A 16,052-nucleotide genomic window follows, 5' to 3' on the forward strand; every position below is an offset into this window, starting at 1 on the left:
ACAAAGGCCTAGTGAGCAAGTGTGTGTACTCGTGTGCACGTGCATGAGTGTAAGCTGCCATGAAAGACACAGGTGCCCTGCCCTCCAGCAGTCCCACCACCCACGTCCCCCCAGGGGAGCAGCATCCTGCCTGCTGGCCTGAGCCCCACCACATCTCACGTGACCCACGAAGGTGGAACTCACGTCTCAGGGGAGACCCTGAGAGACAGTCTGGGCAGCTAGGTGCCCCTCAGCCTCAGGAACCATCCCCTGCTCCCCTCCTCAGGGGCCCTCCCCGGCGCCATGAGGACAGGACCTTTCAGAACGTGTGTTCGTCTCAAGAACTTAACAAATGCCATCTCAGCAGCTGCTTAGGACTTACTGTCTCTAACAACAACCAAAATTAGAGAAACTGAAATGATGCCTTGAATCTTCTGTAGAGTTTTCATTTCCTTTTCCTTTCCTCTGGATGCTGCACCCCAAAAGGAGTGCTAACAATTAAAATTAAAACTAACTTGTATTTACTTGTAAGGTCAAAAGTATAAGCAATCTGCTACCTTCATCAAAGATGTTTTGTTCTGTGACGCATATCATTCCCAGCAGACAAATGCAATTCGGTGGGATGTCGTAATTAACCCATCAGGTTCCAAAGAAAACCCATGAGTAGAGGCCTCCAAGGTACTTTCTACAGAGGGGAAGGCTGACGCCCAGGTCAGATAACTGCTCCAAGTAACAGGAGGACGAAAGAACAGAGCCAAGACTCGAGTGTCTTGGCAGCAGCCACAGAGCACAAGTCCCCGATCCAACTCAGACACGACCATCCCTCTCCCAGTGCAACCTTCCCACTGCCTCTAGGACTCTGCTCTGTCGTCCTTCAGGCTGGGTGACCTCAGCCAAGTTACTTAACCTCTCTGTGCTGCTTGACTCTGCAAATCAGGCTGACAGTTCCCATTGTGAAGAGTTGTTGCAGTGATTAAACGGATTAACACTGATAGAATGCTTATTTAGCACAAGGCCTTATACCTAGTAAACACTCAATAAGTGCCTAACCACCCCCCACCCACCCCTGCAAGAGAGTGAACTCTTTCTGGCGATGGCAAGCAGGTGAAGGAGGGGTCACACTGAAAACAGAAAACCTTTGTGAACAAAATGGAGACTACAGGGAGAACCACACTACCTGCCAAAAAAAACATCATTAAAATCCTCAGAGAGGGCTTCCCTGGTGGCACAGCGGTTGAGAGTCCGCCTGCCGATGCAGGAGACACGGGTTCGTGCCCCGGTCTGGGCCCACGTGCCGCGGAGTGGCTGGGCCCGTGAGCCATGGCCACTGAGCCTGCGCGTCCAGAGCCTGTGCTCCACAGCGGGAGAGGCCACAGCGGTGAGAGGCCCGCGTACCGCGAAAAAAAAAAAAAATCCTCAGAGAAATAAGAGAAGCTATTGCAACTACTACCTAAGAATAAGCTACTAAGGAAGGAACACTCAGAGAACCAGCATGAACTCTTGGAACCCAAAAATAATAATAGCAGAATAGAAATACTTAAAAGAAGAGAAAGAGAAGAGAAGAGAAAGCTAAGGAAAATGAGAACACTGAGGACAGAGAAAAGAGCCTGCAGGAGAGAAGCAGTGGCATGTGGAGAATCAGGGAATCACCATTTATACAAAATTCTACAATAGGTAAAACTAATCTATGAAGGAAGAAAAACCCAGCCAGCGGCTGCTTCCGGGTGGGGTGATCATAATGCGCCACTTCCCAGCGGGGGGTACGCTCAGGACTCCGGGAATGGTATTCTTGGGATCTGTGCCCTCATCACATGTGAATTCTACCTTTAAAAGAAGACGTGTGAACAGTTAATAACAAGCCTAAGGGGTTCAGGGGTAAAGTGAGTGATGTCTGTCACTGACTCTGAAATGCAGCACATACTTGAGATGGATCGATGCGTGGATAAGGCGAGGGAATGTGGAGAGCCATGAGTGTGGTAGGGCAGAGGAAAATGTTCACTGCATAACCAGCGCTGGGTGTCTGAGCATTCACTGTCAAATTCTCACAACTTATCTGTATGTTTGAAATTTTTCATATTAAAATGTTGGGGGAGGCCTCTTGCCTTCCAAGATGGCCCACACTCTATGGAGTGTGTATCTCCCTGAATAAACCTTCTTTCACTTTACTATGTCTTGCTCTTGAATTCTTGCCTGCACAAAGCCAAGAACCCACACTGGGCGGCCATCCCAGGGACGCAGACGTGACTTGGGATGTGACCGTCCTCTCGCGCCCACTCTCTTTCCTGCAACATCTTTTCTGGCACCCAATGCGGGGCCTCCAAGGCCATAATCTCGATCCGCCTACTGGGCTATGGCTCCCCTCTGAAGGGCGGCTGGGACTTATCCTGAGCCATGTAGATTCAAGTAGCCCGTTAAGTGGCAGCTGACGTCGCCTGCAGGGTCTGGCAGAGACCAGTTCTCTGGCCATGAAGAAGCGCACTGAGGCCAAGGCTTTTCCCCCTCAGTCTTTCTCATTCTCCTATTGCTCTATCTCTTTGGACTTGAAAAGATCCACCCAGACGACCACCAAACATCCAAATTAAGACTGCGCGGCAAGTAATTGACAACTTGGTTGGGTCTAAAGAACTCCTGCCAGGGGGCTTATCTGGTGGCGCAGTGGTTGAGAATCTGCCTGCCAATGCAGGGGACACGGGTTCGAGCCCTGGTCTGGGAGGATTCCACATGCCACGGAGCAACTAGGCCCGTGAGCCACAACTACTGAGCCTGCGCATCTGGAGCCTGTGCTCCGCAACAGGAGAGGCCGCGATAGTGAGAGGCCCGCGCACCACGATGAAGAGTAGGCCCCGCTTGCCTCAACTAGAGAAAGCCCTCGCAGAGAAACGAAGCCCCAGCACAGTCAGAAATAAAAAAAACTAAAAATGTTGGGGGTAAAGAGTCAGGGATCCGAATCACAACAAACTTTTCAGCAGCAGCACTGAAAGCTAGATCACTTTCAAAACACTGACAGTAAATGCTTTCTAGCCTAGGCTTCTATACCCAGCCAGACTATCAACCAGGAAGAAGGGTAGAAGAAAGACCCTTTCAATCATTCAGGGTCTCCAAAGATTCCCCTCTCTTGCATTCTTTCTCAGGGGCCTACAAAAGGGCTGTGCCTCATATCCAAACAAAAGATCAACCCAAGAGAGAGGACAACATGGGATCCAGGAAGCCTGGCTTCCGATTCAGGAAAGAAGTAGAGGAAATCTCAGATGACGGGGAAGGCAGGCGTGGAGGCAGAGGGGCCAAAGAGCTACATTCTCATTTCCCATAAAAGCAAGTCAACAGACAACACGGGAAACTGGGAGCAGTGAGAGGGGTGGAGGGAACAAAACTGGCAACAGAGTAATATTATTTGGAATCAACGAGGTAAATACCAAAATCCTCAGCTAAGAAAAGGTTCAAGTGGGGCTCCTGGCAGGGAGGATGGGAGGGGAGCAGCCAGCTGACACCCTCCCACTGAGAGGTGGGGCCCATCCCCTCCCTCAAACCTGGGAGCCAAGTGTGACACCACGGTGCTGGGACGGTTCTCTGCCTAGCCTCTCGGAAGACTGGAAGTTTCTGCCTTGCGCTCTGAGTCCCACACGGAGTTAAGACTGATCACCATCCTGGAGAGGCCTCTGGAGTGAAACTAAAGGGAAGAGGAGGGCCCCGCCGCTCCCCCAGGATACGAGGCAGGTGAGTGCCCACTAACGCCACAGGATGCAAGGCTCGCCCGGCACAAACCAGACTCTTGACCCACAAAATCTCGAGATCATAAAATGGTAGTTTTTTTAAGCCATCTGCTTTGGGTGGCTCATTACCAGCAAGAGGCGAGGGGAACAGCAGGAACTGCTGTTTTTTTGTGACAAGATTCAGAACTATTTTTTCACTCTCTAAATTATGTGGATGTTTAATTTAGACAAAAGTAACTAAAACACTTTTTTTTTAATTCAATATGAAGGTAAAGCCAAGTAAAATCTTAAGCCTTAAAAGAAAAAAAAAACTAAAACAGCATCTAGCCTGGCAGGCCCACCCTGGCACCCGTGCCCATGCAGCACACACCCCTCTCCTTATTCCCACACCCGCACCTGCAGTCCCTCCGAGAGCAGGGGGACAGCCACAGACTCAATAGCAAGCAGCTGAAGGGGAGGGGGAGGCCCTAGGTCACAAATTAAGTGCCTTACTTATTTGAAAAGAGAAGAAAAGGGCCGCGCGAGGGCATGCAGGCCATTCCCGCGGCAGCACGCGGCCACGCGGCGGGGCAGCAGAGCTCAGGGCTTGTCCCGGGCATGCACCGGCAGGTCCCGGAGGCAGCTGACGCGGCCCCCCTCCTGCTTTCCAGGAGGACCCGGGCAGGCCTCCCAGGCCCCGGGGTGAAGGGTGACAAAGGCTCCGCCAGACCCTCACGGGGAGGACACAGGGGCTGTCGGCATCTGTCAGAGGAGATGCATTTCAGGCTAAATATCAGCATCTGCTGCTGCCTCCTGCACCGGCTGTGGCTCCCCTGGGAGGCCTCTATCCTAACCTCGAACACGTGCAACCCCTGCGTCCAAGGAGAGCCAGGCGGCACTAACATGGCACTCACAAAACCTGGGCAGGGAGCTGCCGTGAGGCACGGAGGTGGCACTGGCCGGCCAGCTGGGTGGGTGCAAACACATGAATCGTAGCTGCGGGCGGGAGGAATATCAGGTGCATCTCTACGCCCCGAGGGCTCGACTCCTACATTAAATCCCTCCCACTGGAACAGCCGGCTCCAGTTTCAGTGAGAGCAAGCGTGAGAACAGGTCCTGCTCCGGCCAGGCAGCCACAGCCACGGCTTCCACCTCCCAGCCTCTGGTAAGTACCTACTATTTCTTCTCAAATGCGAGTTTTCTTTCAATACTCCTCTCAGATGTATCTTAAACTATCTACTCAGTGAATCACCTGCCCAGAGTTTCTCTGCCCTGCTCTTTTCTCCGCGGATTACTCAGGACCCAGCAGGTGCACTGCTGGAAAGGAGACCATTGTTACAAAACTTTTAATAAGGCTTACACTTTATTCTAAGAGTGTAAACAAGTTTATGTGGATATATGAAGTTCTCATTTCTACCATAAAATTCATAAACTATTTTTTAAAGTTATTTTTGATGTGGACCATTTTAAAAGTCCTTATTGAATTTCTTACAATACTGCTTCTGTTTTATGTTTTGGTTTTTTGGCCACGAGGCATGTGGGATCTTAGCTCCCCAACCACAGATCAAACCCGTACCCCCTGCATTGGAAGGCAAAGTCTTAACCGCTGGACCACCAAGGAAGTCCCAAAATTCATAAACTTTAAACTAAAACTCAAATTGATGTTATTGCTTATCTGTTCCTCACCTCAAAAATAAACTACAGGTTTCAACATAAAAGGATCATATATATGCATATATATAATTGCTGACCTTAATTTATAATTTCTTTAATTTAAAAACCTTTTATTAGGATTTAAAATAAGTGCTGTTTTGACATAAGCTTACCAAAAAAAAAAAAAAAAAAAAAGAACACCTTAACTAAAGAGGATCCCTGTATATACAAAAGGGGTTTTCTTACTCTTATAAAGTTTCTCATAAATCTGCATGAAAACCATTATTGACCAAATTATTTGTCAAATTTGACCAACATCAGACTTAATGCAATCAAAACCTGTCACATTTGTTATCATGATTTGTATTTTGTATTAGCCAAGTCCTTGCAATGCTTTAACGTGGTGCTTTAAAGTAAGGAGGCAGGCTGGTGGTTAGGGGTTCTGGCCCTAGGGAGGTGTCCCAAATGTTAAAGCTGTGCATTCACTGCTAAGCACTCTGTCTGTAACCCAGGATCTCTGGCTGAAACCAGAAAGAGCCCCTGGTGGTCTTCCTGAATCCATTCTTCCAAACTATATGCCAGAAAACTGTCTTTTTCCCTAGGTTATGGTTGCCCTGAAGTTTATCCTTCATTTTAGAGAACCGAAAGTCTGGGAGGGAGTGGTGGTTAATCACTGGAAAAGCTCAATTGGAGTAAAACTCACAAATCTCGTTCTTGCGACACCCCAGTGGGTAGGCGACAACGGCGTGTCCCTGAGTTATGCAATAATGCCACATCACAATATCGTAATTATAGCATGCCCTTCAGAACGCGCTACCTGGTGAGGCTCCCTGCCAGGCAGCTGGACACCACTGGGGAGGGCTGAAGATTATTCCAGTGCAGAAGTTAGTGCACATGACATGCATAGCTAGCCGGCACGTCACAGCAATGCCCTGTAAAGTTAAGCTATAATTACCTCTATTGTGTCCTATCAAAGTTCAAAAAAAATCTTTCTCTTGCCTATTATTTCTGACTTCAAACCCCCTAGAAAATTATTAAATATGCCAGCCACTCACTATCACCCTAACAGCTGGCAACTACATTCATAGTCCACACTTAGGAGGCTACTGAGAGACATGCACTGGCTCCTCAGTGCTTCAGAAACAAGCAGATAAAGCCCTGTGGACAAAAAACCATGGACGGCTCAGAGTGCCGTTTGGGCACCACCGTCCAGCCTCCCAGACCTGTGGGAGGGGAGGCCAGACCGGCTCCCGGGCTTCTGCAGGGGTGACAGGCTCCTGGGACACAGGCAGGGGTGACAGCGCATACGGAGTCACACAGGAGGGCGTTCTGAAATGGAACAGGCTCAGGCCAGACGCCGTGGTGTCTCTGTGGCGCTGCTCCCCACCCTCTCCCCTCAGCACTGGGATCCAACTCCGCTGAGGGCACAGCTCTGAGGGCAGGTCTCGTGCCAACAGCTGCTCGCAAGGCAGGCAGGGGCGCCCTCCTGCATTCGAGGACAGCACCCTGACCCTGACCTGACATGCAGGGCTCCCAGCACCTCCTGCTGACCCAGTGGGAAGTGAAAGAAGGGTGAAAAACACTGTCCCACACACATCCTTCTAGGACTAGGCTAACATCTGCATTTTCAGCTAACACGCTAACACTGCAGTTCTCCGAGGAAAGCCGAACCCAGGGCTGTGCTTTTTTAACCTCTCCCTGTGCAACCCCCCAGCCTGGACCAGCCTTCCCAGGACAAGGATGGTGAGACACGAATCTTATCACCTTTAGAAAAAACTTCACCTCTGATTGCTAATCCGAACTCACTACAAACAGTTAAATTCTGGATTATATTGTTTAGGCGACAACACCCTTTTTCCGCTGCCAGCCTGCACCAGGCCTGGCAGATATAAACTGACCAGAGACGGGCAAACCCCATCTCTGCAGGTGGCCGGAGCGACAGCGCCCCGGGCACTAGGCTTTAGCTCCTCATCCTTGTAAGCCTCGCCTGGGCAGGACAGAACTCACAGACTGACATCACCTCCTGGAGGCTGTCCCCCTTGGAAGCTTAAAGAAGCCTCAATCTTATCCCGCTTACTTCTCTGACATTATTGCTTTTTTTTTTTTTTTTTTGCGGTATGCGGGCCTCTCACTGTTGTGGCCTCCCCCGTTGTGGAGCACAGGCTCCAGAGGCGCAGGCTCAGCGGCCATGGCTCACGGGCCCAGCCGCTCCATGGCATGTGGGATCCTCCCGGACCGGGGCACAAACCCGCATCCCCTGCATTGGCAGGCAGACTCTCAACCACTGCGCCGCCAGGGAAGCCCCATTATTGCATTTTGGTTTTTTTCTTTTTTTTTTTTTTTTGCGGTACTCGGGCCTCTCACTGTTGTGGCCTCTCCCATTGCGGAGCACAGTCTCCAGATGTGCAGGCTCAGCGTCCATGGCTCACGGGCCCAGCCGCTCCGCGGCACGTGGGATCTTCCCGGACCGGGGCACAAACCCGTGCCCCCTGCATCGGCAGGCGGACGCTCAACCACTGCGCCACCAGAGAAGCCCATTATTGCATTTTTATAACCAAGTGAACTAGCCTGTCTCCTTCAGCATCTGAAGCAGCTGCGCTCCCTTGTTTTAACTAGCGAATTGTGTAACCCTGAGAGGTCAGTTTACTCAGTTACTAAAACTACTGCTCCTGTGACTCCATCCAGGCTCTCCTTGCAACAATTATACCCTAGAATACTCTCACCTCCCAGAACACCAGTACCAAGGAAACCATCCCCTGAAAACCTCTTTACTGTCCTTGTAAGCTAACTGACCACAGAACAAGAAGTTCAGACCAAACCTGTGGGCACAACATCATTTGACGGAAAAAAGGTATATATTAACATAAGAGCAATGATTTCCCAAACTATTATTTTGGGTAATGCTATGATAACTTACATACAACTTGCCTCCTATAAACCTTTGAGAAAACTTAACCAAAGTGGGTTTATTTCTACTTTTGCCTAAAAGTATGAGCAATATTACATAATACTGCTTCTGAAGCTAACACCATCATTATCTTAAATCCGAGGGGGTTTTCGGCTGGTTTGGGCTCGCGTGTCCTGGGTGCGGCAGATGTGTGTCTGCATCCACTCATGGTACCACCAGGACTCTGCGCTCACACTTGATAAACGTTTTGCAACTGTCATCATTTTGATCACGATGCTTCCAGCTAGTGATGAAATCATCAGTTTTCAGATCTTTGCCATAACATATCCTATACAATCATGGGAACCTGACTTGCAGAGGTTCTCACGCCTTCAGAACCAGGGAGCGTAATGGGACATGCCAGCACAGGCCACCCTGACTTACCAGGCTGGCCCCGAGCTGGCTGGAATCGCTTCCTGACGGGAGGCAGGAAATCGTGCTTTTATAGCCCAGGGCATACCTGCCCCACAAGGTATGAACTGAACTCATACAGAATTATTTCACATTCTCCCTTACTAAGAGGGGAAATCAGGAAGATGCAAAGCTGTGACCACGTGTTTAACTGTGCTGGGCTTTCACATTGCCGTGCAGCTCACACAACTGCTCACGGGAGAGAAGGAGGACGAGCAAGCTGCAAAGCCGCAGAGCCAGGCACCAGGTGCCGCCAGCCTGGCTTCTGTCCACCCGACACACTGCCAGTTAGCGCCCCCAAAGAGGGCCTGGGGACACCCTCTCCAATTAGGGAGTAGCCAAAAATCTCATTTCTCCTCCAAAGTACGTGCCTGAGCACCCCTGCTCTGCAGAAACTCTCCCCGCAACAGAAGGCTGCAAGCCACCCAAAGCACCTCTTAGTAAAGAAACATGCCTTTGAGGGAACGGGACGATTAAACAGGTTAATAGAAGCTGCTTCTTGGGGGGAGAGTGGTTCCTTGTGTTTTTAAGAAATATGAAAAAATGAGTAGAGGAACCAGTTTGCTGAGAATAAGATCAGATAGCTTTTTTAGAATTTAAGATATCCAAGTGAAATTAAAACCACACTCCCTCCCCCTTACACCCTCCTCCCACAAGCTACCCATTACCTCATCTGATGCGTGAGATGGCAAGGAGAGTAGCTACATTTTATTTTGTGAAAACAAGTCTCTTAGATTTCCCATGTGTATTTCTCTATTTTTAAAGGGCTGCTTTCCAGCTCAATGTTTTAACCAACCCGATGTCTAGAAGGCGATGCTTTACACAAGCAATTTCACGAGACTCAGAACTGTCCATATTTACTTATTACTTAAAGCAAAACCGCAGTTGAAAAGTTATTTCCTTTTAACTTTATTTTTCTAAGTGTTTAAAAATATCCAGAAGCTAAATCCTTTTTACATTTTCTATGCAAATTAAAGTGCAAGCCTTGATTCCTCACACCCACTCCCCCAGCCCGCCCCACCCACAGCCTTCCTCTAAGACACAGTCACCCCATGGGCTGGTCCTGGACACGCAGCCGCACCCGGCCCTGCTGAGATCCTCCCAGACCTCACGTCTTTGTTCTCAGCTTCGGGTTATGAGGCAGAGAGAGAGCCCAGGGGTGTGCAGAGCAGCCTCTGAAGGAAACCCGGGGGGAGGTTAAGCTTGGGGGATAGGCAAGGACAGGAGGACCCTGGGGAAGATATCCAGAAGCCCCTTCGTACACGTTAAAGGCTGGGATGGGTTCCTCCCAGGATCCAACCATCTGTAAAATTAGGCACCACTCACTCTGGTTTCCTCTATTTTTTAAAAAAATTTTATTTATTTACTTATTTGGTTGTGCCGGGTCTTAGTTGCGGCAGGCGGGCTCCTCAGTTGCAGCTCGCAGGCTCCTTAGTTGTGGCATGCAAACTTTTAGTTGCAGTATGCATGTGGGATCTAGTTCCCTGACCAGGGATGGAACCCAGACCCCCTGCATTGGGAGCGTGGAGTCTTAACCACTGCATCACCAGGGAAGTCCCACTCTGGTCTCCTCTTACCAGGAGGGCTGCTAAGCTTTTCTGCCTTTGGTTAAGGCCAGGATAGGCAGGGATGGGCTAGTGCGTGAACTCACTCCACGCCATCTGTGAGGTGGGCAAGTGGAAGGCAGCAGTGCACGAGGACATCTGCTCACTCACTGACTCACAGCATCTTAATATCATTCAAATCAACATAAACACAGCACTTAAGTTTGTATTTGGGCCAACACAAATGTTAATTACCCAGAAAGCTGACTTTTCATTTGTGAATTTAGAAACAGGGTCGCGGCGGGGGGGGGGGGGGGGGGGGGGGGGCATTTTTAAATATTCTTCACTTTTAAATACTCCCTCATAGAACAGAACACTGTGATTAAATAGGGCAGATGGACTGAAGGTTACAATCACACGTGCCTCGTTCTCAGTGAGCACAAATGTGAACGTCACACACACACATGAGCCCGGACCTCCTCAGGTTCACGTTAGAGCAGTCAGGCCAGCACAGTGATGGGACTCAGTCCAGAAACTCCAGGCACATGGATGGGGGTGGGATCTCAGTGATCACTCAGCCTGGTGGGTCCACAACCTTCCTGGCACCTGAGGCCTCAGATCACAGGCTAAAGGTTCCCAAAACTCAAATGAGTTACAGGTATTCTCTGAAATGACACTAAACGCTCCTGCAACCACACTCGCCTGGGACCAGACTTGAGAAAACAGAGAACGCCGTAGGGGTGGCGCCCGGGGTAGTGACGAGGGGTGGCTGATGCCCGTCCCGTACCTGCCGCGCAAGAGCACTTACGTCCTCTGCACCTGCAGAGGCCTCTGCTTCACCTCCTCCGTGACCCCAGGGTTCTTTGTTAGTCTGTTAGCTATCGTTCCAACACTAAGGCTCTGCTCCTCCATTGCAGCTCCCAGTCCCCAAATGAACGAGACTTCCCTGGTCACACCCACAGCCCGTGGAGCCGGCTTCAAGTAAAAGCACTCAGAAAGGAAAGCGAAGGAGAAGCAGTGACCTGCTTCCTTAAAAATCACCAAAGCTGAACTACGCAGGAGCCAGCAGGGCTCAGACGCCAAACCACAGAGGGAAAATGAGCCTTCTCAAAGAGCGAAAACCAAAAAAGCCACATTACATCCCCAGGCCCCCAGGAAAGCCCTTCAAGTACAAGTGTTTCCAGTGTCCCTTTACTTGCAACGAAAAGTCACATCTTTTTAATCACATGAAATACGGTCTCTGTAAAAATTCCATCACTTTAGTGTCTGAGCAAGATCGCATTCCCAAGTGTTCCAAACCGAACTCTTCAGACCCTAAGCCAACCAGTCAGTCCGACCCCATGGCAAAGCCCACCTCCTCCAAGCCCGTCCCAAGTGGGCTCTCACACCTGGACACCAAGCTCCAACATGGCCTCGCCAAGGATGACATCAAGGAAAATGTGGACCTGCATGCGTGCGGGCCCCACAGGTGCCCCGGACAGAAGCCCACTCTCCACAAGGAAGCAGCACCCCTGAGTCCAGTTCCAGAAGCCACCGCGGGCACCCAGCCTGTGCTGGAAGGCACTACCCGGCCTTCAGCATTCATGCCAGTTGGCGAGCACAGACTCAAAGGGCAGGAACTCACCGAGGCTCCTGAAGCGCTGACCCTGACCCAGGCCCCTGCCAAAGCTGCCTCCTTCCACACTAAGTCTGCCTTTCATGCCCCTGGCTACGCGTGGAAAGCTGGCTCACCTTTCCTCACACCTGAGTTTCCACATAAAATCCCATCCACAAAGGGGTTTGGTGCCACTTCGCCGTACGTGCACCCCACCATCGCAGAGTACCCGCCTCACTTTTACACAGAGCACGGACTGGCCACCATCTACTCACCGTACCTACTCGCAGGGAACTCGCCCGAGTGTGACAGCCCCCTGCTGTCCATCTACGGGGCCCAAGACCAAAGACATTTCCTGCCTCACCCAGGGCCGATCCCTAAGCACCTGAACCCAGCTCCATCCACATACGACCATTACAGATTCTTCCAGCAGTATCACTCCAATCTGCCGATTCCTTATGGATTTTATAGACCAGAGTCTGCATTTTCCTCCTACGGCCTCAGACCCCCACCCGTTGCTGGTATGTCACAAGATCAAAGCTCACACCTACTGGAAGAAGCTGCCCTGGCCTACCCGGCCTGGAGTCCATCCAAGTTAAACTCTTCCAACTCCCACAAAAAACACACAGAGTTTGAGAAAGAGAGTCCGACTCCCGAGGCTAAAGACCTTTCCAGAGATGGGCAGAGGGACACGGAAGGGACCAAAATGAGCCCACGTGCAGGCAGCGCAGCCACAGGCTCCCCGGGAAGGCCGAGCCCCACCAATTTCACACAGACAAGCCAGCCCTGTGCCGGGCTGTGCAGCCTCTTGGACATGCCGGCCTCCGGTGCCCCAGGAAGTCTCCATCCACCAGAACAGAGCCTCACAGCCTTCAAGCCTGTCAAGAAGAACACGGAGCGCCCACATTCCCAGGCCCCAGAAAACAGAGCTGCATCTCCAGAAAGGTAAGAGAGTCCATTTTCAAAACCTCTGAAGTAATGTCTCTGGTTGTGCTTAATCAGAGGAGCTGGTACTTGCCCAAACCCACCACAGGCAATGGCCCTCAGTAAGGTCCCTGTGACTCCCTCTCTGTGTCTCTTCCAGCCTCGAGGCCGTGAACGCAGACGCTCTGGCTCAGATGGGGAGCCTGGAAGATGCACCCTCCAGCCCAGAGGACGACTCCAGGGCAGCCCCTCTGAACCTCTCCACGAAACCAGAAGCTGAGCCGGCCACTACACACACCACTGCCTATGGAGAATTTGTGGAGCCACAGGACGCGCCCCTCAACCTCTCGGTGAAGGACCCCTGCAACGCCCTGACTTCGAGGCCCTCTGTCCGCAGCCGCCCGAGAGGGGCCGAACCCGCAGCTGCCCCCACCCCCACTCCTGCTCCGCAGTCGGAGACAGCAAGTTCCGGGGCCGGGCCCGACCCCAGCTCTGTGGAGATCCCTGCGCCCAGCCCGGCTGGGAAGGCCCAGGACACACGCTCAGCTGACAGTGACGAGCAGAAGCAGACTGCGGCCGTGGCCCTCTGCCAGCTGGCGGCCTACAGCCCAGGGAACGTCGAGCCTGCTGCCCAGGAGCCTGCCTGCCAGGTAGACGCACCCACCCCCAGAGCCCCTGAGAGCCAGGAGGCTCAGTGCGACCTCAGACCCAAAGGGCAAAAGAGGACGAGCCCCAGGGATGCAGGAAAGGCCCAGCAGGGAACTAAGAAGGCAAAGCCCAGCGACACAGCCAGAGTGTTCACACTCCGGAAAAGAACGCGGGTGTCTTAGAGCCACCTCTGGCCAGCCACAGGCTGCAGCCACAAGCACGCCTTCCGGTGCAGGCGAGACAGCAGCAAACCTCCATCTGGCCCTTGCTTTTTTATCTGGTACATTTTTACAACGCAGTTTTCTTCTTCTCAACAAAAAAATTAAACTAAACCTGCAACTCAATTCAGTTTTGTAAATACTAAGCATGAACACTAAAAGGTGCTTCTACTTCTGGTTGTAAAATACTTGAATGACTCACACTGTAGGACCTGATGAAATGCACAGGACTAAAAGGTAACTTTTAGGTGTTAGCATTTTAGAGGAAATCTCTTTAAAACATTTTTCTTATAAATATCTCAGCACTAGAACAAATTGTTTTAACTGTTTTTCTATTAAATCTACTGTGTGTTTTGAAGTAAATAACAATTACTGGGGGAAAATGCCAGGCAAAGACGTTTCCAGTACTAGCATTCAAGTTCTGTGTGTAAAAACACTGTGATTTGTTATGACTGAACAATACACAGACAGCAAGAGGCTATTTATACAAGTAATTTATTTCCATTGGGGAGAATGCATTGCTGGGGAAGCTATTCTCAACATGCTCTGTCTTCACAACTCATTCAGACTCGTTTTCCACTTCCTAAAATGATGTATATGTTGCTAATTTTCCAATGAACTCATAGGTGAACTTTAAGGATACATAAAAAGAAGACAAGCATAAACTCTGTGTTATACAATATTTTGCCACAATAAATAAACTCAATGTAAAAGAGAAAAGAGCTGAGGCAGCAATTAAAACTGAGGACGAGGGTACATCTGTGTGTGCATGTGAGGGCGTGTGCACGTGTGCATGTGTCTGCTGTCCACCGGTAGTCATCGAGCCCGGGGGGTGCAGGCATCCGGGGGCACCTCTGGAGACCAAGTGTACAGGGCCTGGCTTCACAAGGGCCCTTCCCCACTGTTCAGAGGGTGTTTCTCAGCAATGCACTGCCTGGGAGCGGGGTAGGGGGTCAAGAAAGGGCCTGGAAACAGTGGCGCCGAGCTGAGCTGACTGGGTGAACCCTCTCTCCACAAGATGGGCAGTTTCAACTCACACTTTGACCAAAACAGAGGTGGTCCCAATAGAGCCATCCAATGAGCATTCGAAGAAAAAGCACTGCTAAAGCTAACGCCTGCCGTTCCCAGTAACGTGCACATACAAGGTCTCTCAGTGCTCAGAGCTAAAAATTAAAAATTTTTAAATAAAAAGTTGATCTGGAACCTTGCCTTGTTCTAGATATAAGCACTACTCACCAAAAGATAGCCTGAACTAAAAATCCATCTTGTTAATAAGTTGCATTCCAATAAAATGTTATTTTCGGTTGTTTTGATCAAGTTTGTACTAATAACTAATCCTGTAAAAACTCAATCTAGAAAACTTAAATACTTACTACCTTTTGGCAGAACAAAATGTAAGAGTTAAAGTTTGCATTCACAGACATCCTCTTGCTGAAGATACTTGACAGGGAGATCAGCAAAAGATTCTCAAGCACAGAAACCTGTTACATTAAGGAAAAATTCTCTAGGAAAAGTAAATGGAAATACAGGTTCAAGGAGATAAAGAATAAAATCCCTGCATTTTAGATGGAGGATGGTGGATTCCAAGGTACCATGATGACTGGATTCCACCAGACATATTTAAAACAGTGATACAGTAGCTTTGTTTTAAAATGACACTATTCAGTATGACAAATAACCTGCCTTGCAGCAAGTTAAATTTATACAAAACCACTGATATCAACTCACAGGGGGGGATGCAGAGCTTGTCATATTCTTTTAGGGCAAATAGGAGGCCGCTGTTACAAACTGCCCCTAAACCATCCAGGATGGCCCACGAGCCCCTGCCGCCCATCCGAGGTGTGCCTGCAGACAGACACCACGAATCCAACGCGTGCACTGTCACGACCAGAAACCGATGCATACCTGTGCAGCCTTCACTGGCATGCCTGGGCTCTCCTTTTTTTATATACCAATATGCTTTGACAAAGACCAAAAACAGGGTACCCCTGCTTTCCAGCAAGTCCATACCCTGTGGGAAGCAGAGCCAGGCCTCAGAAGCCTCCAGGATTGGGACCCAAAGCCTCACAAGCTCTAGAGACAAGCTCTCGCCTTGTGCCTTACACACAAGAACATAAACCTTCCGGGGCCCAAAGATTCTGAGGACACTGTTTTACAGCTCACCCAAAACTGTCCACCACCATCTTAAGTGACAAGAAGAGGAACCAGAGATGGTAAACAACTGTCCGGTCTCCTGCAACCACACAGGCCGGGAGCCCAGCACTGCCTGCAGATGTTCACGGTGGAGCCATATGTGTGCCTTCAGCCCTGTGGACTCCTCCCGCCTAATGCAATTCCTCCAAAAGGTCACCTGCATGCACACAGCCGCAGAAACCATGCAGGCTCTCTGTAACTATCCTTACAAGCACAATGGGGTCTTAGATCTTTGTAACAAAAGAAAAGAAA

General features: G+C 50.2%; 2 protein-coding genes across 3 annotated transcripts in view; one reads left to right on the forward strand and one right to left on the reverse strand.

Annotated features, from left to right (window-relative positions):
* The window catches only part of TBCD (tubulin folding cofactor D), a 177,047-nt gene that overhangs the window by 96,879 nt on the left and 64,116 nt on the right, over positions 1-16,052 (reverse strand). The window lies entirely within an intron of this gene.
* ZNF750 (zinc finger protein 750) lies at positions 4,540-14,913 on the forward strand. Its single transcript, XM_060134406.1, has 3 exons — positions 4,540-4,833; positions 11,141-12,762; positions 12,902-14,913. Exons 2-3 carry the CDS (start codon positions 11,321-11,323, stop codon positions 13,569-13,571), a joined length of 2,112 nt encoding a protein of 703 aa, XP_059990389.1. The 5' UTR covers positions 4,540-4,833; positions 11,141-11,320; the 3' UTR covers positions 13,572-14,913.

This window comes from Lagenorhynchus albirostris, chromosome 20 (genome assembly GCF_949774975.1).
Source record: "Lagenorhynchus albirostris chromosome 20, mLagAlb1.1, whole genome shotgun sequence".
Classification (NCBI taxonomy): domain Eukaryota; kingdom Metazoa; phylum Chordata; class Mammalia; order Artiodactyla; family Delphinidae; genus Lagenorhynchus; species Lagenorhynchus albirostris.